Below are 25,467 nucleotides of genomic sequence, written 5' to 3' on the forward strand. Positions count from 1 at the left end.
CTTGTACTAATGCCAAATGTCAAGTCTGCACCTGCTGGCAGTGGAACTTTAAACCCATCTGTTCTGTGCTGGTCTGGAGGGATGATAAAGAAGTCCATTTGAAACTCTTGTAGAGGGTTTTCTGGATGCTTCAATGAGGACCAATACTGGAGCAGGGTGAAGTGCCATGCTGCGAGTGTTGAGCATAGATGGGATGGAGGAGAGTGCCTTTGCTCTATGTGAGCCATGCTGGAAATAGTTGCAATCTAATGGGTTCCCAGTAAGCTGTAGGAGGGAATCAAGGTTATGGCCAACAGGGTACAAGAGATCATGGTGCCCCAATCTTAATGAAGTTTGATTAGAATTTACCTCAGTGAGAGGTATTGGAGGAAATGCATATAGGAATTTGTTTCTCCGGTCCAGCAGAAAGGCATACAACTCCAGGCAACTGGGAGCATATAGTCTGGAGCACTGCTCCTTGCTGCCTCTGAATGGTGCCTATTGGCTGGCTGTAGATTTGCCCACTAACTACCAATCACTCAGATTATCTCAAGTCCTACTCCCTAGTTAAGAAAATCCCTCAGGGTGGTGTATGACAAAGCATGACAAAGGTATAAAGCACATGGTCCATAGTGCGCACCTTCATGTGCCTGAGAATGCCCTATTCTTACTCGTACTACCACACTCCTTTGTACATTTCTCTGTTCCTCTCCTTATGGCTCAAATTCACTTTCTGCTTCTCATTCTCTCCCCAATCTTACTCCTTATCCCCTTCCACAATACCCTTCTTCCTTTCCCATCACCTCAGCCAACTTGTCTACCTTATTCTCCACTCTCAAGTTAACATCACCCCTTCCATACACACCTCATTTCTCTGTGTGCACCTCCCATCTTTGTCATTGCTATCACACTTCCCTTTTGCTTCAACCCTCTACCCCTTCCTTATTCATATACCTCTCCCTTCCATCCTCTTCCTTTCTCATGTGCCAAGAATGTTCACTCTGCCGCCAACTGCTCTACAGTCACAACCTCTGCGATTTGCACCATGCACTCTGCCTCAGCTATATCCTCTCCCACAGAGGCTACCAGTTCTCCCATACTCTAACTATTCTAGGAGGTAGCATTTGGCTCCACACCTTCTTGCAGATTTGACCTTCTCCCACTCCAATTGCACCACTTCCATTTGAAGTAAACTATGCCTATTAACGCCTCTACCTCTCTGGATAACAAGTCATTTATCATCCACTTCAGTTTCACTCAAGAGTGACTCCTGGCTTTCCATCTTGCATTATCTCCCTCTTGAAAGATTAAGATTCACACAGACAATCCCTCCAACACTTGTGCCTTTAAGTTTGTCTTAACTTCATTTGACCTCATTATGCTCCACTACCCCCACTCACCAGCTTAGCCACTGCCTCAATCTTGTCAGATGGAGCAGTTGGAGAAGATGACCTTCCCACTTAACCTCCCCCTCAGTCATAACCAACATGTTTTGAAATCTTCAAGCACTATCCTTCCATGCTCTCCACCACCATTTCACCTCTACTCATTTACTATGTTATCCAGGTCTGTCGCTAAGGATGTCTCATACAATTCTAGTCTCTTCTGGTTACTCATGCACCCCCTGGTCCCCACTCTAAGGCACACCAACCCTTAGCCTTGGTTCACGCCAGCATCTTACTACTTATGTTCCTTTACTTGTTCCACCAAACACCTTTGGCTTAAGTCTCATGCATGCCAACTAACTACTTTAAACTTATTCTGCTCTTATATTGGCCAAGCAAGACTACTATACTCAGTTAACAACTTTCTTCCAATCCCTGTCTTTGCCATGCTGAATGCCCTCAAAGCGCCCCCTCCTTCCCTCACCAGACTATGGCTGAATCCTTCCATGACAATTATCACCCTTCAATTTGCTGCAGTCACATCCTTCTCCCCATCCACCAACCTGCCAGCTTTCACCATCCCTTCTTCCTTTGCCCAAAGGACTTAGGGTGAGAGGGGTCCAGAATGGGGGGGGAAGGATGTGTTTGTTCCTCCTATCAACCCTACAACTCCCAACTTTTCTTCCCTCTCTGAAATCATGGAGAACTGCACAACTTCTGTCTTCAGCCAAGCCCACTACATACCCCTCTGCTTGGCTCCATCTCAAACAATTATGCCTACTGTTATTTCCACAACCTATCCATTTCCACTGCAGCTGTTCCCAAGGCCTTCAAATATGCAGTTGTCAAGCCACTTCTCAAAAAAAAAAAAACAAAAAACAAAAAACACAAGAGTTCACTGGACCTCACTTGCCTCTCCAGCTATTGCCCCATTTACCTTCTACTCTTACCCAAGCTACTCAAGAATCCTGTCCATCACTGCCTTAGACTTCCTTTCGTCTTAACCAACTTTTTATCCTCTACAATGTGGGTTTTGCCCCCTCCACTCCATTAAGACTGTCCTTACCTGTTCCTGGCCAGATCCAAGAGCCTTTACATCATCCTCATCCTTTTTGACGTGTCTGCTGCTTTTTGATAGTTTAATCACTGCTTATCCCTCACTTAGATTCCACAAATCTGTCCTTTCCTGGTTTGTATCCTACCTCTCACATCACACCTTTAGTGTATGTGCCGATGATCCTCTGTTGCTATCCCACTAGCAGTCAGTGTTCTGTTGTAGGATTTCTACATTTCTTCCCTCCCATGGCTTCCATCACCAACTATAGGCTGATATTCCCAGATCTACCTCTCCCCACTCACAATTTCAACAAAAATCCAAGAAAAGTTTCCACCTGTGTCAAACTTTCAAGTTTGAGTTGGCTGAAAATTTGATTTATAGTTCTTTGCAAAACCTAGGAGCTCCAGTAGACAAACCTGAATTAATGGCATACTGAGCTAGTTGCCATGATGAAACCTTGATCAACCAATCTAGGTAAGAAAATATGTTACCACCTCCCCCATAAATGGTCACAGCTACTACAAGGCTGAAGGGTAGGACCTTGAACTGAAAATGCCAAGAACCCACTCAAAAGGAGACTTCCTATGAGCAGGTAAGATTGATATGCAAGTGTACACTTTTGCGGTATAAATCATCTTTCCCCAAAAGTGTCACTAGGCTCCCAGAGACCATGCAAAATTTCCTTCACTAAGTATTTGAAAGTATAGAGATCTAGAATTGATTAGAGATCTGTCAGATATCAGGAAACTTGTTCTACTGCACCGAGCTAGAGAAGGGCCGAGAATTCTTGGTGAAGGAGGGTCTTCTGGAGCGAGCTCAAGTGACTTGTGAATGGTTTGGAGGTTTATATAGTTACGAACAGGGCATAACCCACCGAAATGCGCCTGGCTAAGATGACTACCAAAAGGAACACTTGACCTTTAAGATCCAAGAGATGTGCATACTTAAGCGGCTCAAAAGGGAGCCACTGCAAGCCCTTTTAGTATCACATTAAGGTTCCCTATTAGAAAGGACTGATGCAAGGGCAGTTGTAGATGAAGTACCCCACTCCCATCTCCTGAAAAATCTGACCATTTCAGGGTGAGTAGTAAGCAAACTGGAACAGATGTTTAGGCTCTGAAACAGGAAAATCCTGCTACCTGGACCTTGAGGGAAGCCACTGCCAGGCCTTTTCTAGACTGCCCTGAAAAAGGCTAGATTGTGATGGGAGCAGACAATGGCTCCATCTGGTTCCTGGCACACCATTGCTGGAAAGTCTTCCAAGCCCTTGCGTAAGCTGGCACAATAGATATAAAAAAAACTTCAAAAGAGTGGTAAAGAAGCTGTCACCATCTCAAAGTATCCTCGTTGCCTCAAGAACCAAGCTGTAAGACCAAAGAGTGAAGGGTTCATCAGAACAGGCCCCCTGATTGAGGTGGTCTTGAAGAGATGACTGAGCTTCTTTCCCTCTGAAGATGGACCAGACATGCATACCATGGCTGGCGAGGCCAGGCCAAGGCCACTAGAATCACCAGGCCTGGATGAGCTGTGATCCTGCATATAACTTAACTCACCATGGGCCAAGATGGAAATACATAGAGGAGCTCTTGAGTCAGCCAGGGCTGAACTAACATCCAGTCTTAAGCTTCCTGGCTGTTTTGCAACTGAAGCAGCACTTGACTATAGGTGTTCTTAGCCGATGCCAACAAGTCCATCGTTGGTTCTGCCCCATCGACTCACAAGGAGACGAAAAGCCCTCCAAGGCTTAAAAACTGAAGTTGGAAAAAAAGCATGAAAATTGGAAAGGGACGCTAAAGGAAACTTGAAAATCAGAGTCTCAGTTTGGCAGAAAACTAACTGCAGGTCTCAAGCCAGGGTCAAAGCAGGAAGGTACCAGCATAGGTGCGTTATAGGCAATCCTAGAAAATTTAGGACAGTACAGCAACTGTACCTGGGTCTTAGACGACATTATCCACATGTGATATAGCTGCTTCTCAAAACAGATTTAACCACAACAGTTAGCTTTGCTTTACCTTTTGATGTAAAGCCAAGAAACTGCTATAGCAAATACTCCTAGTTGGATTCTGCAAGAGCAGAGTTCATCCCACCCCCACCCCCCACCAAGCAGACTTTTGCACCTGCTATTCAGAATTCAGTGCAGACACAGGGCAGTAAAGAAAATAACCTGCTGAACAGTGGGTCACCTTGTGTGCAGGTTTAAACCTGAGCAATTCACATAAACCATGCCTTGCATGTGCAGAATTCCAGATTAAAGACAGGGTAGGAAGAAAAGGAGGGGGGAGTAACGTTATATGTTAAAGATCATATTAAAGCCACAGAATTGCAGGATCTGCAGAGCAATGAAGAGGCAATTTAGAAAGAGGGAATGGTGAATATATTTACATTGGTGTGATATACAGGCCTCCTTCAGACAGAAAAAGTAGATAGAGACTTAATAGCAGACATTCAGAATATATCTAAAAAGGGGAAAGTCTTACTAATAGGTGAGGTGATTTTAACATGCCGGATGTTGATTGGGGTATACCTATTGCAGGGTCTAGAAGTAGGGAGATCCTGGATTCTCTACAAGGAGAACTGTTCTAGCAGTTGGTAATGGAACCCACATGGGATGGGGGTCATACTGGACATAGTGCTTACAACCGGGGAAAGCGTTTGATGTTACAGTGGGTGATACATCTGGCATCCAGTGATCACTGCATGGTATGGTTTAATATTAAGATGGGTATAGAGAGGGCTCATTCAAAAGCAAAGGTTCTAGACTTTAAAATAAAAATAAAAATTGTTTGGATGGGGGCTTATGTCAAGGAATTGTTGTCTGGGTGGGAATGTCTGGAAGGAGTAGACATTAGGGTGGGCAAAACTGAAAGAATTGTAAGGCGACAAACCTTTGTGAGGCAAGTAAGAGGAAAAGGCCACTTTGGTTCTCAAAAGTAGTAGCTGAGAAGGTTAAGGAATAAGAGGTTAGCTTTCATAAACTACAAAAGATCGTAAAGAGGAAGACAGGCAAAAATACCTGAAAAAGTAAGAGGCTGGATGTGTAGTCAGGAAAACAAAGATGCAAATGGAAGAAAAAATAGCCGACTTGGTAAAACTGGGAGACAAGGCTTTTAGATATTAGTGATAGAAGTGCAAAAGTGGCACTGTAAGACCAAAGGTGAAGGGGAGGAATATGTAGAAGCTGATAAAGAAAAGGCTGAATTGCTTAACAAATTTGTTCTATGTTCACAGCTGAAGCACCAGGAGCGGGACTGCAGAAGACAAACGTGAATAGGGATGGAGAAGTAATAGACCCTGATCGATTTTCAGAGGGCTGTGTTCGTGAGGAGCTAACTAAAATAAAAGGTAGAGAAAACGATGGGGCCGGATAGTGTACATCTGAGGGTCCTGAAAGAAACTTAGGAAAGTTCTGGTAGCTCTGCTGATTGACCTTTTCAATGAGCCTCTAGAGTCAGGAGTGGTACTGTTGGACTAAAGGGCAGATGTGGTCCCTCTCCACAAAAGAGAAAGTAAGGTTTTGGTTTTAAATTTATTTGTTTTTATAACTTACCTCAAGTTTAACAGGAAACATTTAAATTGTAAAACATCACTTGGATTTGCTATAATATCTGGAAATCATGAAATTTAACCACCCTTTCCATCCCTAATACATCAAAAATATTCATATATTTTATACATTATATGATTTAATAAAATATCAAAAAATACCACCCCACCTACCCATTCCCATCCCTTCATTTCAAGTAAGGAAGAAGATGGGAATTATAGGCTGGTAAGTCTGACTTGTGGTAAGCAAATTAATGGAAACGCTTTTAAAACAGAGAATGGTCAAGTTTCTGGAAGCCTGTGGATTACAGGACTGGAGGCAACATGGATTCACAAATCTGGTCAATTTTTTTTGACTGGGTGACCAGAGAGCACAGGTGTCAAGTCAGTCCTCAAGGGCCGCAATCCAGTTGGGTTTTCAGGATTTCCCCATTGAATATGCATAAGATCTATTAGCATACAATGAAAGCAATGCATGCAAATAGATCCCATGCATATTCATTGGGGAAATCCTGAAAACCCAACTGGATTGCTGCCCTTGAGAAGGGATTTTAACACCCCCTGGGATAGAATGTGTGTGCTACATGTGGTGTATTTAGATTTTAGCAAAGCCTTTGACAATGTTCCACACAGATATCTAATAAATAAACTGAGTGCCCTCGGGATGGGTCCCAAAGAGATGGGCTGGGTCAGGAACTGGTTGAGTGGAAGGCGACAAGAGGGTAGTGATCAATTGAGATTGCTCTGAGAAAAGGGATTTTACCAGTGGTGTGCCTCAAGGTTCTGTTCTTTAACATTTATAAATGATATGGCTGAAGGGTTGTCGAGTACGATTTGTCTCTTTGCGGCTGATACCAAAATCTGCAATAGAGTAGACACGCTGGATGGTGTGAACAACATGAAGACATGGTGAAGCTTAAAGAATGGTCTGAAATTTGGCAACTAAAATTTAATGCTAAGAAATGCAAAGTCATGCATTTGGGCTGAAAAAAACCAGTGAGGGAACAGTACAGTTTAGAGAGTGAAGATCTTATGTGCACAACGGAAGAGCGGGACTTGGGTGTGATGATCTTAAGGTGGCCAAACTGGTTGAAAAGGTGACAGCAAAAGCTAGAAGGATGCTAGGTTGCATAAGGAGAGGTATGGCCAGTAGGAAAAAGGAGGTATTGATGTCTCTGTATAACTCTGGTGAGACACCATTTAAAATAGTGTACATTTCGGAGGCCGCACCTTCAAAAAGATATAAAAAGGATGGATTTGGTCCAGAGGAAGGCTACTAAAATGATGTGTGGTCTTTGTAATAAGGCATATGTGGACAGACTTAAAGATCTCAATCTGTATATTTGGAGGAAAGGCGGGAGAGGGTCGTTTAAATACCTACATAATATAAATGTAGGCGAGTTGAGTCTTTCATTTGAAAGGAAACTCTGCAATGAGGGGGTGTCAGATGCATGGAACAGTCTCTTGGAAGAGATGGTGGAAACAGACAGTCTATATTCAAGAGGGCCTGGGATAGGCACATGGGATTTCAGAGAGAAAGATAATGGTTACCATTTGGCCTTTAATGCCGTCATGTTTCTAAAAATTTCAAATGCCTCAAATTTGCTAAAATTAAACACATTTAAACACCACCACTTTTAAAGGAGTTTAAATACCACTTGTTCAAAGGTCTGTCAAAGAATATGGGGACAGATCTCAATATGCATACTCTGCAAGAAAGGCAGGAGGGGATGAGTTGAAACATTTAAATATCTATGGAATTAATGTGCAGGTCAGACTTTCAAATGAAGGGAAACTTCAGAATGAGAGTCACAGTATGAAGTTAGGATGTAATAAGCTCAGGAGTAACTTAATACTATTTTACAGAAAGGGTGTGGAGATGTATGGAATAGTCTCCCAATGAAGTGAAGACAAAAAGATATCTTGAATTCAAACTGACATGGGACAGGCCTGTGGAAATTCTAGGAAGTAATATCTACAGTACCATTGATGGGCAGACTGGAGAGGCCATTTGGCCTTTAACTGCCATGTTTATAACCTGTCTAGCTTTAAACTGCACATACTTTCATAGTAACTTGAATTATCTTCCCTATCACACAGCCCTAGCTAGTTATGACAACACCTGAAAATTGTGTGATCTATTAGATCCTCCTTATCTCAGACTAAATTCAGATTTGCTCCAACCAGCTGACTCCAATTTTACTTTTAATTTAACATATTGCTATGCCAATACTATATAGTTCATGATCAAAATCAGGATGGGGTGCTACGATATGTCCTGGGGGGGGGTGTTTCCGAGGGTTTTACATGGAAAATTGTATTGAGCACCTCTTGTTCCTGAGACATCTGATCTTGGTTGTTTATGACCTTTGTTCTCTGTATGCCCGGTAGGGCGTTTTTTTCTGGATTGCTGGATGTCACTTTACTCTGTTATGTTGTGTTTACTGGTTTGCTTATTTCTTATGTGGAGTTGACAGTCTAGTGGTTAGTGAAGCAGCTTGAGAACTGGGTTTGATTTTCACTGCAGTTCCTTGCAACTCATTTAACTCTCCATTACCCCAGATGCAAATAAGTGTCTGTAAACTATATAAACTGCTTACTGTATACTATATAAACTGCTTTATTTTTAAATACATTTCTCACTTTTAAGCTTTATGTAACAGCTGTAGTCCTACACAATATTTACACTTCAGTATTACACAAATATAGGATACCATGCCCCATTGACTATGGAGAAATCTAGAAAAAGGAAAGGCAGCGTGTAGCCTACAAGCAGATATCCCTCGTCTTGTTCCACAGGACCAAAGTACCTGTGCAGCTTGGTACCAGCTATGAACTTCAGCATGGAGAATTGGCACCATATTCATAAATGCCTCGCTTGTCCCACCCCCCTCCAACATTCCAAACAGAACAAGCAGGACTTTTTGCATGTGGTGCCAAGGTCACTCTATGATGAAGTGGAGTGAATGAGGGAAGACAAGGGATGTTGGGATTGATGAAAGTGAATGAAAAGTGATAGAAAGGCAATGGGGGGAGACCCATATATGGGCAAAAGTTCTGGGATTAGTGTGGTATTTATGTAGAAGGAGAATATCTTAGGAGGAGATTCCCACTTTAGAATGTAGCAAATCGCATTCCAAAAGTCAAGAGGAAATAGAAGTTTTTACTTTTAACCTCTATTAAAGCAAAGTTCCAGTTTCAATGATGCCCATTAAGTCCCAACCACAGACCAATTACTACCAAAATGAAGTTGCATTCTTTAACATATGGTTTACCCCACAGGTGTAAGAGTACACCTGAATTCTCCTTCTACATGAGGTGTTTACTTCTGCCTGAGCTAAGTTCTCCTAAATTTTTTGGGATTACAGACTTAACAAAAACGCTAGGCAGGAGGGGGAGAAGGGCCGATGAGGTTGTTTCCCTTTCTAGTGCGGCTGTTTAGTTAACTGGCTGACAGCACAGGGGGATTTGAGGCCACTCCTTTTATAAAATATACAGTGTGAAGATTTGATATTGAAAGACTGTTGGAGATAAGTTTAGATGGAAGAATACTTATCACTGGTCTCTGGTTAGAAGTACTAAAAGTGAATACAGAGAGGTATGATTGATAGTATTTAGATTGGTCTCTGTGTCCTACATATAATATATTTGTGTTTACTTCTCTCCCCTGGGGCAGCAATGGTACTGAGTCAGTATAAGGGAGATGAAGGTAAGATACACTCCTCACAAGGTAGGGAGGAAGAAGGGGAGAGTTGCTAGAAAATCACAGGGGGAGTAGGGAAGGAGACATTCTGATGCCTTGGGGGTGGGGCTTGAGGACCCCAAACAAAAGAGCACTCTGCTGTCTCTGGTTTACCCTTTTAGTACTATGGGAATATCGGCAGTTACCAGTATATGTTTACTACCAGAGCACAAGATGGCACACCACCACAGCTTTATCGTCTTACACAGTATTATGGACACTAGTCTCCCACTAGTAATTATAGGCGGAGTGATAAGGCTAGAGTGGATTTGTCCATAAGCACCATTGATCAAGTAAAGGCAATAACTCTTCAGCTTCCAGAAAACCAAGATAAGATTTCAAAAGGAAAAAAATACTTCCGGTAAGAAAACAACAAAAAGCTTCCACTATGTACTGGCTAACCCAACCTCCCTCATGCAAGAACCACCACCCTACCTGTGGTGTCAATGGGAAGAGCAGCAGCAGGGCGCAGACAGGAGACGGCACCGAGCGCAGCGATTCCGACTCCAGCCCCAGCACATCCACGAAGCGCCAGCTGCCCGTCACCCCGAGTTTGGCGAGCACCTGCGTAACACCACGAGACAAGAGGGGGTTAAGGGGAGCTGCCGCAAGACCCCGCCCCACGCAGGCGCCCACAATCTCCGAGCGCGCGGTGACACAGCACAATCAACCACTAAATCTCCCACGCCAGCTTCTAGCTGCGCGGCGATTCCCAGAGGGAAATACACACGCGCTCCAGCAGGGATATTATAACGGAACACATGTTCACAAGCCAGGCATCTAATGGGGGAAAAAAGGCGAAAGTCTCCAAATGATTGTTCACCATCTCATCGCGTTTCCCATCCACCCAATAAGTTTGCTAGTATTCTGAAACAAACACACCCTGCTGTAGCTCTATTGCTTTAGAAAAAAGATAACGGACAATGACAAGCTCTTTAGGCCATCCTTTGAACCCCAGGACCACGCCCTCATCCTCCAGCAGCCCCCATCCTCTCCCCTTCAGACCCATTTAGGAAACCTTAGCGGGCTAGACTTATTCGCGATCTAAAGTAATTATTTGTAGATCGCAAAACAGAAAAAAAAAAGCCCCAACCAAAACGTTATCTAGTCTATGGATTAAATAGTCTCCATCCAATACTTATAACCACGGAGATAATGGACTAGCCATCTTCACTGACTCACTTTATTCAGCATCTGTTAAAAGAAAAACATATATAACAAGTTAATAACCTAACAACATAATTAATTTAGAAAAAAAACTGACAGATTTTCCGCTCACCTCGGGGTTAATTTCCATCGCTTTCCACTGCATTTTGGCAACTTATAAGGAGGACCCTGCTTCAACCACAATACCTAATCCTACCAAATAAAAACGAAAGCCTAGTAGGTGCCGCCCGAAGTGGTTTTATATAGCTCTGGACCAATACCACTACTGCCTGAGAAAGAGGGGAGGCCAGGTCCGACCACACCCACAAACGGTATTTTCTCCTGCTAATGGCGAAGCTTGGAAGGACCAACCGACTGCAGGGGCCCTGCGGGGGCGTGGCTCTGTGCCGAATTCGTGCCGGACATGGGAAGTGATTGGCCGAGCGCGATCTCTCTTTGTGTGCTGAGGAGAACGCTTCACCTGCTTTGGGTTGATGCTGTGTCCCTCGTTGTTTTCTGGAAGTTGCTGGTAAAATCGCTCGTTGTTTGATAGCGCAACAAGAGGCAGCCTGCCTGCTCCCAGCCACCGTACGGGAAAGGCTCTTTCAAGAAGATCGGTGAATCAACGTATTTATCACTCTCGATTGCGTGCTTTCCCAAACTATCTCTTGTTCCAACCAACACCTGCAATGAAGAATAAAATACAGTACGGTCCCCTATGAGAGATATTGTGATTAAAGCAAAAGATGTGTTAAAGTTTGAATCACAGTGCTTTTAGGTATAGAGCTCATAGCTGGTGGTGTCAGTCTTGCCAGATTGCCTGTAATGTCATCATGACATATTACGGTACTACTACTACTTACCGTATTTCTATAGCGCTACTAGATGCAGCACTGTACATCAAAACATAGAAGAGCTTACATCTAAACAGACTAAACTGGACAAGAAGGTGCAGCTATACATAGAGCTCAGGTGGGGGAATGATGATAGGTGTTTAACACGTAGGGGAATTACAGAGGGAATGATATTAAATTATATACAATATAGTGTAATTTTTTTTTAAGTCTATCTCACCTTATCAACTATAACCAAGTTGTCCAACCATCACATGACTAACCTTCAAAGTTAACAGCTTGCTCCTGTGAGAGATTAGTCCTTATTTTATAATTTCTATCTCAATCCTTGTTTTTCTGCAGAATGGATTGGGATGAGAGTTACAAGGACTAATCTAATATCTCACACAAGCAAGTTGTGAGTGTTGCAAGTTAGTACACTTGAGTTGTGAATCTTAAGATCCCAGTTTGATTTGCAGAAAGCTACTGTGGGCAGTTACTGAGCAGTCTATGTGCACATACATACCAGGTACAGTATGTGATGCTGAAAGAGGTTCAGCGCTAGAATTAATTTACACAATAGAGGACACAGCATATTAAAATATAGATTAAAGAGGCTATTAGTCATTCTGCAGCAATGCAAAAAAAAGTACACTGTATATTTTAAAGGTGAGCACAACACAAGAAACATACTGCCAAGTCTGAGTTAGTGTAGAAGAGTTAGTTGCCCTGATGTAATGTAATGTAATGTAATGTAATTTATTTCTTATATACCGCTACATCCGTTAGGTTCTAAGCGGTTTACAGAAAATATACATTAAGATTAGGAATAAGAAAGGTACTTGGAAAATTCCCTTACTGTCCCGAAGGCTCACAATCTAACTAAAGTACCTGGAGGGTAATAGTGAAGTGAAAAGTAGAGTTAGAGGAAAAATAAAAATAAAATAAACATTTTAAAAAGACAGCATTGATCTAAATACTTTGGAAGGTAGAAGAGAGGAGAGAAAGGAATAGAAGCAGAATGGGTCAGCGTCAGTGATGAAGTGGAGCAAGTAAGTTTAGGAGGAGCGATTGACGTATCCAGAAAGGGCTTCTTCTGGCCGACAGTCCCAGGATGCCTATGTCTCCTCCCCTGCGATGTTCTCCCATCCATGCATTCCCTCCCAGACACACTGCCCGTGCCCCAGCCGCTCCAAGGAGGCTGCCCCAGATGAGGTCCACGGTGAATGCAGGATTCTCTGATAGTCTAATGCCACCTTGACCTAATGATCCCTACATCATGGACTGACACCCCCCCCCCCCCCCTGATGTAAAAATAATCCTTGGTAGTCTAATGGACCCTCTGAACCTGACCCTCCTGCTCCTGACATTAAAAAATCACTGAACCGCCCCCCCCCCCCCGGTGGACCCTTATCACCCACCTCATAAAGTGGAAAGGAAGTAGCAATGCCATCGATGACATAGTAAAGAGGGTGCGAGAGATCAGACTTCCCTGGGTGCAAAGTCAATGTAGGCACTGGCACCTCTCCACCTCACCCTGCCACCCTTGTGCCATCCATCCAGTCCCCCCACCTCCCTCCATATTATCTTCGCTAACACAAGCAACTTCTGCCTGTTGCTTGTGCCAGCCTGGTTCCACTCTGAATCACTTCCGGGTCACGGGGCCAGGAAGTGACATCAGAGGGAAATCCAACACTTGTGCAAGGAGCATGCTTGCAGAAGCCATTCACGCTGGCGAAGATTAAGAGGTATGGGGGGAGCACAAATGTGGAATGGGGCGGGGACAAGTGGGGGGTACAGAAGGAGTGAAGGGGCACAAGGGGGGGCACCCCAGGTACCTCCTACCCTTACTACACCACTGAATGCCATCATTCTAAACGACAGCATTGTGGTGTAGTGATTAGAGCTACAGCCTCGACACCCTGAGGTTGTGGGCTAAAACCATGTGCTGCTCCTTGTGACCCTGGGCAAGTGACTTAATCCTCTACTGCCCCAGGTACATTAGACAGATTGTGAGCTTACGAGGTCAGATAGAGGAGCATAATCAAAGTGCGTCTAAGTCTGAGTCACTGCATAGAAGAGCAGAGGGCAACCGCAGCAGACACAGAACACTCAAGAAACAACCAAGCAGGGAGAAACCACTTCAGACAGCAAACCGACAAGCGGATAGCAATGGAAGAGCAGACAGAAGTAGGATGTTGAGCTACCCAGTTTTCTGCACCATTTCCTATATGTATGACTACCTCCCCTCTGGGAGTCGGTCTTATGTATGCACTCAATGCGAAGAACTGGAGGGCCTGAATACTGGAACTAGAAGCACTTCGAGCAGTGGAGGAAGAGGAGGACCGAGAGGCAGAAAACTTCAAGACAGAGGAAACCATTGAGGAAGAAGTCTGGAAGTTAGAGAAGTTCATCGAGGAGGCATACAGGGAAGCCGTGGAAAATCACAAGCAACAGTGGAACTGCCCAAGATACACCCACAGTGAGTGAAGACCACCTGGAGGACAACCACATGGAAGAAATGGGTGACACAACAGCGACTCCTGGAAACAGCTGAGGGAACCCACAGGAAGACTAGTACAGTACAAGCCAACACCAGGTAGAGGAAAGATGGAAGTGCACAGAGGACACGGACCTACGGCTGGAGAGATGGCATACACCAGGGACACGGACCTGCGGCTGGAGAGACAAGGACAGGGATGGTCGTGGAGGACTCCATCATCAGCCAAGTTGACAGCCACATAGTGGGAGGAAGAAAGGATTGGCTGGTGACCTGCCTACCGGGAGCCAAGATAGAAGACATAGTGAGCCGCATCAACAGGATCATCGACAGCATGGAAGAGGAAGATACGGCGGTGGTGATCCATGTGGGGACAAACAACGTGAGCAACAGGAACTACAGCAGGAAAGGACTGAAGAACCAGTTCCGGATGCTAGGAAGGAAGCTGAAGACCAGAACGCCGAGGGTAGCATTCTCAGAGATCCTGCCGGAACGCAGGGTCAATGAGAAGAGGCAGATGGAGCTGCAAGCGTGTATGAGGCACTGGTAGGAAGAAGAAAGATTCCACTTCGTGCACAACTGGACTACATTCTGGGGAAAGAGCAAGCTATTCAGGAAGGATGGACTCCACCTCAGCGGAGACAGAATGAGGCTACTTGCAAGCAACATCAAGAGAGAAATTGAGAAGTTTTTAATCTAGGAAGAAGGGGAAAGCCGACAGTCGAAGGTTTGGGAACCGGTATACCCAGATGATAACATGCAAGAAGACTCACCGGATCATAGGCAAGACAGAAATCCTGGCAGATCGAAAGGGACACAAGAGGGGAGGAAATGCAAGAAAGTAACAGGCCGCAAATTAAAATGTATGTACACGAACGCAAGGAGCCTAAAGAATAAGATGGGTGAATTAGAAGCTATGGCACAAAAAGATAACCTTGACATCATCGGCATCACAGAAACATGATGGAATGAGGAAAACATCTGGGACACTGTGTTGCCAGGATACAAGCTATACCGCAGAGACAGAGTGGGTCAAAAAGGTGGGGACATTGCCCTATATGTCAAAGAGCGAATTGAGTCTACCAGAGAGAACACACCGGAAACGAAGAATAAGAGTGTCTATGGATCAAAATAGCGGGAACACATGGAATGGAAACGAAGATTGGCATCTACTACCGACCCCTAGGGCAGTCCAAAGAAATTGATGGAGAGATGATGGACGAGATTAAACACAACTGCAAGGGAGGCAATGCAGTTATCATGGGTGACTTCAATTATCCAGGGATAGAATGGAACCTAGGCACCTCCAGCTGCGGTAGGGAGACCAAGTTCCTGGATGCTATGGGCGATTGCTTCCTGCAACAACTTGTCAAGGAAAATACGAGAGGACATGCAATTCTGGACTTAATTCTAAATGGACTACGAGGACCGGCGCAAGATGTAGAAGTAAAGGGGACGCTGGGAACCAGTGATCACAATATAATCCGCTTCGACCTGGACACAGGGGCAAAACATTGATCCAGAACGACGGCCACGGCATTGAACTTCATGGGGATTACAAAGGGATGAGACTCGGTGGGGAAGAAGATTAAGAAGAGGATTAAGAAAAGGATAAGCACTGTAAAAACACTAGAGCAAGCATGGTCCCTTTTTAAGGTCAGTCACCGAGGCGCAAAATCTATATATATATTGCGTATCAACAAGGGATCCAAGAGGAAAAAGAACAAGGAACCGGCATGGCTCACTGTAGCAGTGAAGGAAGCGATCAGAGACAAGAAGACTTCGTTTAAGGAATGGAAAAGGTCAAAAACAGACGAAAACAGGAAAAAGCACAAACAGCATCAAAGAAGGTGCCATAAGGCGGTATGAGGGGCCAAAAGAGACTATGAGGAAAAAATAGCCAAAGAGGCGAAAAACTTCAAACCGTTCTTTCGATATATTAAGGGGAAACGATCCGCGAAGAAAGCGGTGGGGCCAAAGGGAGTGCTAAAGGAGTACTAAGCCATCGCTGACAAACTGAACATATTTTTTGCGTCTGTATTTACCGAAGAGAATATACACAACATACCGGAAGCTGACAGGCTATACGCAAGAAATGAAGACGGGAAACTGACAGGGTTGACGGTCAGTCTAGAAGAGGTATGCAGGCAGATTGATAGGCTTAAAAATGATAAATCCCCGGGACCGGATGGCATCCATCTGAGGGTAATCAAGGAACTAAAAGGGACTATAGTTGAAATGCTTCAACTGATAGCCAATCTGTCGATCAAATTGGGAAGGATTCCGGAAGACTGGAAAGTGGCGAATGTTACACCGATCTTCAAGAAAGGTTCGAGAGGAGATTTGGGAAATTAAAGACCGGTGAGTCTGACCTCGGTACCGGGAAAGATGTTAGAGATGCTGATAAAAGACCACATCATTGATCACCTTGACGGACACAATCTGATGAGGACCAGCCAGCACGGCTTCAGCAAGGAGAGATCTTGCTTGACGAACTTGCTGCTCTTCTTTGAGGGAGTAAACAGGCAGATAGACAAGGGCGAGCCGGTTGACATTGTATATCTGGATTTTCAGAAGGCATTCGACAAGGTCCCTCGTGAACGACTACTACGAAAAATTGCAAGCCATGGAATCGAGAGTGACATACTCATGTGGATAAAAAACTGGTTGGCAATAGGAAACAGAGAGTGGGGGTAAATGGACAATACTCGACTGGAAAAGCGTCACGAGTGGAGTGCTGCAGGGTTTAGTGCTTGGACCCATGCTAGTCAACATATTTATGATTGTACTGTTTGTTTTCTGTTGGAACAATAAAAATCATTTGAACATAAACGAAATTGGTACGACGAGTGAGGTGATTAAATTTGCAGACGATACAAAGCTATTCAGAGCAGTTAAGACGCAGAAGGATTGCAAAGACCTGCAACAGGACATAAACACGCTCAAGAAATGGACTGCGACATGGCAAATGAGGTTTAACATGGATAAGTGTAAGGTCATGCATGTCAGTAACAAAAATCTTATGCACGAGTACAGGATGTCCAGTGCAGTACTCGGAGAGACCCCCTAGGAAAGAGACTTGGGAGTACTGGTCGACAAGTCAATGAAGCTGTCCGCGCAATGCGCGGCAGCGGCAAAAAGGGCGAGCAGAATGCTAAGAATGATTAAGAAGGCCATCACAAACAGATCGGAGAAGGTTATCATGCCGCTGTACCGGGCCATGGTATGCCCCCACCTGGAATACTGCATGCAGCACTGGTCGCCCTACTTTAAGAAGGACATAGTACTACTCGAAAGGGTCTAGAGAAGAGCAATCAAAATGGTTAAGGGGCTGGAGGAGTTGTCGTACAGTGAGAGATTAGAGAAACTGGGCCTCTTCTCCCTTGAAAAGAGGAGATTGAGAGGGGACATGAAAGAAACATTAAAGATAATGAAGGTAATAGACTTAGTAGATAAAGACAGGTTGTTCACCCTCTCCAAGGTAGGGAGATGAGAGGGCACTCTCTAAAGTTAAGGGGATAGATTCTGTACAAACGTAAGGAAGTTCTTCACCCAGAGAGTGGTGGAAAACTGGAACACTCTTCCGGAGGCTGTTATAGAGGAAAACACCCTCCAGGGATTCAAAACAAAGTTAGACAAGTTCCTTCTAAACCAGAATGTACGCAGGTGAGGCTAGACTCAGTTAGGGCACCGGTCATTGACCTAAGGGCCTCCGTAAGAGCAGACTGCTGGGCATGATGGACCTCTGGTCTGACCCAGCAGCGGCAATTCTTATGTTCAGAAGGCTTACAAACTGTGATCTTAAGTTCAGATCCAAATTTATTTCATATATATTGTGGATACCTGAAAAGCCAAGTAGCTAAAGAGGTAACTAGGGAATGTTTCCTGAGTTGAAGTGAAAGCATTTTTCTTTTGAGCAAAGGACTGAATTAATATAAACAAAACTTTCTGTTAAGTTACCCTGCAAGTACTTCTTACAGATAAATCCATAGACATGCTGTCATCACGTGACCGGGCTATGTGGTATACTTGTCATATATCCACAGCCCCAGCTACCATAGTTCTCTGTAAAAACATAACAGGGTTACACACACAGTCCACATTAATTCCCTTAACATTCCCTGACCAGATCTTCCCGACCTCCTGGTTATCCTAAGATCCTCCCTAGACTCCTCATCTCTCCAGGCTTCTCCAGAGTCCTTCCTGACCCTCCATTAGCCCTCCAGGTCTTAGGAAGTGTCCAGTGCTCTGTTGCCCAGACTTATCTAGCACACATGAACTGAGGGCTCTCCCAACCCCTCAGTCATCTTCTCGGTCCCACCTCTGGTTGTCAAGCCTAAGCCCCTCAATTCCAGGCTCTACTGGGTTCCTGGCTACTTCAGCTCTTTCCTTGCTGGTGTATAGGTCCTCGGAACCATCCCACCACTGGGCTTTCACTACTGCACCAGTCCTCCCTGTCAGGACAGGTCAACCACATAGGGCCAGATCTCTGTCTCTACTAGTGTATAAGTCCCTGCAGACCCTCCCACCACCAGACTTCCATTCTCCGCTGCACTGGACCAACCAGTTAAAACTGATTAGCCTGGCCACTTTACTCCGCTACACTGAGCCCCTTATCAATCAGCAGTAGTTTTCAGGGCTTAACAAAAGTTAGGCTGAAGCCAGCACTTCTCTCCCTGATGGTCACCCAGCTCCCAAAGGAGCTTAATGTCTGAGCTCTTTGTGCTGGGAACTGTTCTTTTCAGTTCCACAATCAACTCAGGGTGATTGGACAGCTCCCATCAGCATGTGTAGCTCTTATGCAAATTAGCTAGGCTCACTCAGGCTCAGGATTTCTCTGTTGGCCAGTGGCAGCTACTCCACCCTGTCACACATACACATCATGCATGTGTAGATAGATAGCTACCTGAAGGTTTGAAATAATTCCATGAGCCATCCTCTGCATCCTTTCCCTATTTGTTCACTTATAGTTTAACTATAAGTTTATAGCTACTCTGAACTTTACTCAAAAGTTATGAGTGTATAGCATAGCACAGAGGGAGCACTGTTCCCCCTATATAAGCTTTATTCAAATAAATCCAAAACCAAAAAAAAAAAAAAGGAAAGCAACAGATCTCACAGTGGTAAACCAGTCAAGAAAAGTAGGACTAGATAAATGGTCTATCAAAAAAACTCAGACACCTAACAGAACAAGATTGGAAGAGGTCCAAACAACAGTTTTATTAAATAATAGGTTAAAAGAGCTCTCAGGGCCTGATTCTGTATAGGACACCAGTATTGGGAGATGTCTAAGAAGTGGCCACCGACTGCATGTCAATCATGCAGTGGCGTCCTATGCAGAATCAGGTCTGCACTCCTGGACAGATGCCTTAAAATTAGGCCAGCATTTTGCAGGCCTATATTTAAGGTGTCTGTCTCCTGTCTATGGAGACGTGTACCAACGCTTATGCCTGCACAAGGCCACTTCTGGGTGAAACCACACCCACTCCCCGCTTTGGGCATGCTTAAGCATACCTGTGCGTCTCCATAAAAGCACCACAGATGCCTTCCTTGCAGGTGTCCTTCCTCGGAAGCATTTTTTCTAAAAATGTGCGTCCTGATTGGCTGCCAGACAGCAGTAGAAAGCCTACTGTTGCCTAAAATCAGGACGCATGGTTTGAAAATCAGACCCTCAGTGTCCACTGTGAGCCTGCTTACATTACTGAATGCAACTTGTCAGCATGGCCTAACCAGAGGGGCAGCAAATAACTCTGGGGTATTATATTAAACAAATCTGATCTTGGGCGTGTCAGTGCAGATAGACCAAAGGCTCCTGACCATTCAGCCTTAGAATGTCACTAAATTATTTCTAAAATACCAGTACTTGAGATTAATAAAGAACCTTGACAGAGTGCTGGTAAGAGCCACCAAAGCCCTTGCGTTTCAACAGAAGTGCTAAAGACAGATGCTTAAATTAACCAGACAAAGAATGGCCCAAGTTGCCTGTTCTTAAAGACAGGTACTTAGGGCTCCTTTTATCAAGTCGCGCTAGCGGTTTAACACACCTAATAGCGCGTGTTAAACCGCCGGCCACAATAGCCGTTAATGCCTGGCTTGAGCAGTCGGTAATTTTTTGGCCAGCACGAGGGTTAGCATGTGATTAAAAGTCACGCGTGCTAACCCCGCTAGCGAGACTTGATAAAAGGAGCCCTTATTGTCAATTGAGAGCCATTGTTTCAAACAGTTTCCAAATTATGAACAGAAGAAAGATACTGGAAAATATGTTCTTAATAACAATAGATGCTATGTTTTTTAGAACAAGATTCAAAACTATAAATACAAGCTAAAAGTTTTACCACTTCTCTCTCCAACAGTCTCCTCCTGCTGATCTCTCTCTCTTGACTCTTGCTTATCCCCCTCTCTGCTTCCTGTCTCCCCCTTCACAGCAACTCCACATCTCACCTATTCAGAGACACATAGGAAAAATGGTATTTTCTCTTTCATTCAGAAAAGCATAGAAGCAACTTTAAATTCATAGTGTATCTCTCATCTATGAGTTGCACCTCTGTAATATTAAGTCTATTTCTATAAAATATATTCATTATACAACTACTCTTGGCTATCATTGTCATTAATTTACTTCCTGCTGCCCTTCTTGAGGCCTGGACCCTCTCGCATACCCACAAAAGACCAGTCAAAAACGTACAATTAAATATGAAAGGTTATATCCACAAAGCTATGACTTGGATATTGAGAGCTCTTTTAACCTATTATTTAATAAAATTGTTGTTTGGACTTCTTTAGAATATAATCACTTAACCCTCCACTGCCTCAGGTACAAAACTTACTTTGCAAGCCCTCTGGGAACAGGGAAATACCTATTGTACCTGAATATACTATATTTTTCACTCCATAAGATGCACTTTTTCCACCCCCAAAAGTGGGTGCGTCTTATGGAGCAAATACACCTCTCCCCCTGCCCCTGATTCGCGAGAACTGATGGCAAGCCAATCATGGAGCGGAGCAGGACCAGGCAGGAAGTGCAAAGGGTGCTCCTGCCTTTTGCACCACTTTGCAGGGATAAAGGCTGTCATCCAGCACCGACCACGCCAGTTAAATAAAGGTACCAGGGAGCTGCGGGCTTCCCAGCACCAGACCACCAGATACACCTGTAAGGTTAGACCCCCCCCCCAAAAAAATGTAAGGTTTAGAGGGGTTATATTGAAGCGGCCTTACACTCCGCAAGGTCACGGGTTCAATATCCTCACAGAAGATTCATTAGGAAGTAAAATCAAATGACAAGCACAGCCAGAAGTGATTGCATAAAGAATATAATATAGAAATACAGAAAAGCAAGATTCATAAAGATTACAATTAAGCATTACAATTAAGGAATAAGGTTTACAAATACAGACTGCTTCTGTGCTCTTGTGAATGAGAGAGAAAAACAGCTTCCTGAATTGGTGTTGTGAGGACTAAGAAAGAGAGAGAGGTAGAGAGAGAAAGGGGGTAGGGAGGGTGTTGTTCCAAGCTTCGGGTTCCAGAGAGAGAGAGAGGGGGGTGTTGCAGAGAGGAGGCTTTTATAGCTTGGAATCTTATTCTAAATATAGAAACTATTGTATTTCCCAGTATCTTTCTGTGGGGTTTTTTTTATTTTATGTTTAAATCATTTTTATTAATTTGCAAACAAAAGGATCAGCAAATATACTACAACAATATAGCAAAGTAAAAAAAAAAAAAAAAAAGAAACAAAGACATCACAGTCCCCAACCCAAACCAACTCCCCCCACCCCCCTCCCCGGGAACAGCAGCAACTATGAGTATAGAAAAGGGCAAAGCTATAATGCAGTACAGGTAAACAGGAAATGCCTAATCAAATCAGTACCAGAGTCGTCCTCTAACATAGGACGTTAAGGTACTACTACATGGAGACCACACTGAACAAAGCGTTGACCAGCAGGTGAACTTAAATCTGGAATATCTCTGCATTCCAAGAGGACTTGTTGTATCATGAATGCTCTACATTGTGACATGGTCGGTGGGTTTGAAGACAGCCAACAGGCCAAAATGTTCTTTCTTCCAAACATGAGAGCCTTGCGAAGAAACGCCTTAAATCCCGGTTTAATGGGATGCAGGCGAGCAGACATAGTAAAGAGAAAACTTGGATGCAAACGCCAAGTACAGTCTCATAAACTCGCCCCATAAGCCACCAATCTGGTCCAGAACTGAGAAATATACGGACATGTCCAGAACATATGTCCTAGCATAGCGTGAGCTTGAAAACATTTGTTACATTGGTCAGTAGCACAGAGCCGCATCTTGTAAGCTCTATTAGGTGCACAATAAGCTCTCAATAAGAATTTATAGTTCCGCTCCTTCTCAGCTGCTTGGGAAATATGTTTAATTCCAAACCGTATGCCCTGTTTAATCATATCAGCAGTGATAGGAACGTAAGTCAGTTGTCCACTTACGAGCAAGGTCCACATAATTTAAGTCTCCTGCCAACTCCTGCAAATATTTATGGTGGTAGCGCAATGGGATGGGAACCTGTGCAGTAAGATACAACGCCTCTGACATCTTTTCCTGTATCTCTTCATTTAAGACATCTGATGTTAAAGCAATCAGATAATGATGTAACTGTCTATATTGTGGCCGGGCCAGTCCCCGAGTATGTGGGAAACCCGCCTCGGACCACAGGTAGATTTATGTAGCGCCTTTTATGTGGCTGGCAAAAAGGAAAACCCGGATTCTGGATTTCTGGTCCAAGTCCTCCAAGTTTATTACCACATTCAAAATAAAGAAAAACAAAAAGGGTTAAACTGTGTAATGGCTTACAATGTCACTTTGGTGCAATGTCCAGCAACTCAGTTCAATATTCTTGCACCCAGTTATGAGGACCGTGAACAAACTGGTTCTTGTCCCCCAAAGAAAAAAACCAAAAATCAAAATCCAGTAGCAAACTTTCCCAAAGTCTCTGTTTCTTCTACTGGCCTTTATTTTCCCTCCCCCAAGGTCACTGGCAACTCGCAACCACTGCTATTTGGCTCCCATCCCGTGGGGCAGGTCTTTTCCTCACATGCTTCTATTAATCTTAGCATCACATAATTAGTAATTTTGGGTTTTTCCAAAAGTAATGATTTACCCACCTTCACCCCAGGGGTATGCACCGCTTTGCTTGATAAGCCGTGCAAGGGGCAAGCCTCCCGTAATTAGGTCTTCAGGTCCCCCCAAAATCATGCCCTCCAAGACCCCTCTGTGTTTAGCTTTTATATGGCAAGGCAACATAAACTTTAACCAAAATAGTTTCCTTCAGCAACAGGACTGCCTTTGCCCTGCTCCCAGCCTTACTCCAGAATTCCACAATAACCTGAACTGGATTCTCCTTGGGCTGGAGGGGACACTTCACACATCAGTTCCCCCTAGTTCCATGTCTTCCTCATATTCAGTCTCATCAGGGATACTACTCATCTCCCATTCATTAGGTAGGGTCTCAAGGCTATTTCCCCATTCCCTTATCTGAGGTTATTCCTCCCATCCATTACATTACATTACATTAGTGATTTCTATTCCGCTTGTGCCTTGCGGTTCTAAGCGGATTACATTAGAAGATGGCTGGTCATTTCCAGGCGATGACAATACAATTCTTTACATTACTTTACAAACTTTGCATACCTAACTTTACATAACTTTTTGTACATAACTTTACGTGGAATTACTTTGCATTACTTTACATTATCTTTACAGTACTTGCATAACTTGCATTAACTTTACATAACTTATCATACATAACTTTACAAAACTTTACGTCCCCCTCCTTGCCTGCTTGTCAGCTCTCTGGCAACATTTCCTCTCTGAGCCACAACTCCCTCCCAAGGTTTGGTGGGCCAGGCACTGTACCTTTCAGAGATTACACTCTCCCTCCTGCTGGGCTGGCCTCTAGGAAACGTTCTGGGCTGGGGAGTAGGAACACCCTGGTAGCTGCAGTCACGGCTGGTTGCTGGCCTCTCTGGATTAGAACCACCTGAGCTTCCCTGATTGACCTCCTTGCTCCTTACTTGAGGCAATTTGTTTGACACACCCCAGGGTCTGACTCCACCCCCTCCTGGGTTGGTTTTCAGTTTCTGGTCTAAAGAAAAGATTGATAGAGGAGATAATTAGTTTTCAGTGCCCTCCCCACCTGGCTTTTGGGCTGTGCTACAACCTGCTTATGCACTTTCCTTCCTGGCTGAGCCGGCTGTCTGGGCTTCATGCCAGGTTTTCCAGGGACCAGGGCTGTGTGCTTGCTGGGTTTAGTAGTCCTTTTAGCTGGGACAGGAGCTTCCCTGTCACAATATGCATATCAATCAGCAGCTGATATGCGATAGGACCATTGTAGTTGCTCAAATCCAAGTGGGGTTCCCTCCCAGGTTACCACCTGTGGACACATAATGTAGGCCACTGTCTGCCCACGTTTTGAAAGTAGCTTGAAGCAAGCCAGGGCTGAAAGAACCATTACCCACCAAAGGCAAACATGGTGTGGCAAAAGGTGAAACTTTTAAAAGTTTGCAAAGTCGTTTCCAAGTCAGACGCATAGCTGGCAAAAATAAGTCGTGCTGCAGAGAAGGTGTGTCTGGTAATTTCTTAGCATGTAATAAGTAACTAAAATGATAAGGGTTATAAGCAATGCATTCTACCTGGGGGACTGAAAAATTAGCAGTATTGCAGTACCAATCATTAATATGCCTAAGCTGACAAGCCATATTCAATTTACATATACTTAACAAACTCAATCCACCCTGGTCTTTAGGTAACATCAGAATGGACATCGGTATACGGCCCCGCCTACCCGCCACAAGAAGGCGGACAGTGAATCCATACGTTGGGCATTATGGCAATTAGTCAACATCAAAGGAAGCATTTGTAGCAAATAAAGCCATTGAGGTACTATCATCATATTATAAAGGGCTATATGACCCAATAAGGAAAGTGGGTAATCCCGTCATGCCGGTAATTTAGCCGCCATCTTGTCCAAGAGAGGAAGCACATTCAGCTTATACAAATGTGTCAAGGCCCGGGGGATTTTAACCCCTAAATATACTAAATAATGGGCCGCCCACTGTAATGGAAATTCTCCCACCCACCCAGTTTGAATTGAAAGGTCTGTAGGAAGTACAATGGACTTCTGCTGATTTAGTCAGCCCAGAATAAATCTGAAACTCATCTAGAAGGTCTAAGGCCCTATATAATGAGCGCCGAGGGTTCCCCACAAGTAAGCAAAAGGTCATCAGCAAAAGCTAATACACGAAGTTGAGACGCACCCTCCG

The 25,467-nt window shown here is 44.2% G+C and overlaps 1 protein-coding gene across 2 annotated transcripts in view; it reads right to left on the reverse strand.

Annotated features, from left to right (window-relative positions):
• Positions 1-24,174, reverse strand: part of UCHL1 (ubiquitin C-terminal hydrolase L1) — a 109,810-nt gene extending 85,636 nt beyond the window's left edge. The window contains exons 1-4 of one of the 2 annotated variants that reach the window (XM_033946864.1): positions 24,062-24,174; positions 10,986-11,536; positions 10,889-10,900; positions 10,142-10,270 (exon numbers count right to left, since the gene is read on the reverse strand). In XM_033946864.1, coding sequence (XP_033802755.1) covers positions 10,142-10,270; positions 10,889-10,900; positions 10,986-11,018 — 174 coding nt within the window. In that variant the 5' untranslated portion in view covers positions 11,019-11,536; positions 24,062-24,174. Of the gene's footprint in view, positions 1-10,141; positions 10,271-10,888; positions 10,901-10,985; positions 11,537-20,520; positions 20,624-24,061 lie in introns of those variants that run through there. The other variant, XM_033946871.1, reaches the window with a different exon arrangement.
• Between the last annotated feature and the right edge of the window lie 1,293 nt (positions 24,175-25,467).

Source organism: Geotrypetes seraphini, chromosome 1, assembly GCF_902459505.1.
Source record: "Geotrypetes seraphini chromosome 1, aGeoSer1.1, whole genome shotgun sequence".
Lineage (NCBI taxonomy): Eukaryota > Metazoa > Chordata > Amphibia > Gymnophiona > Dermophiidae > Geotrypetes > Geotrypetes seraphini.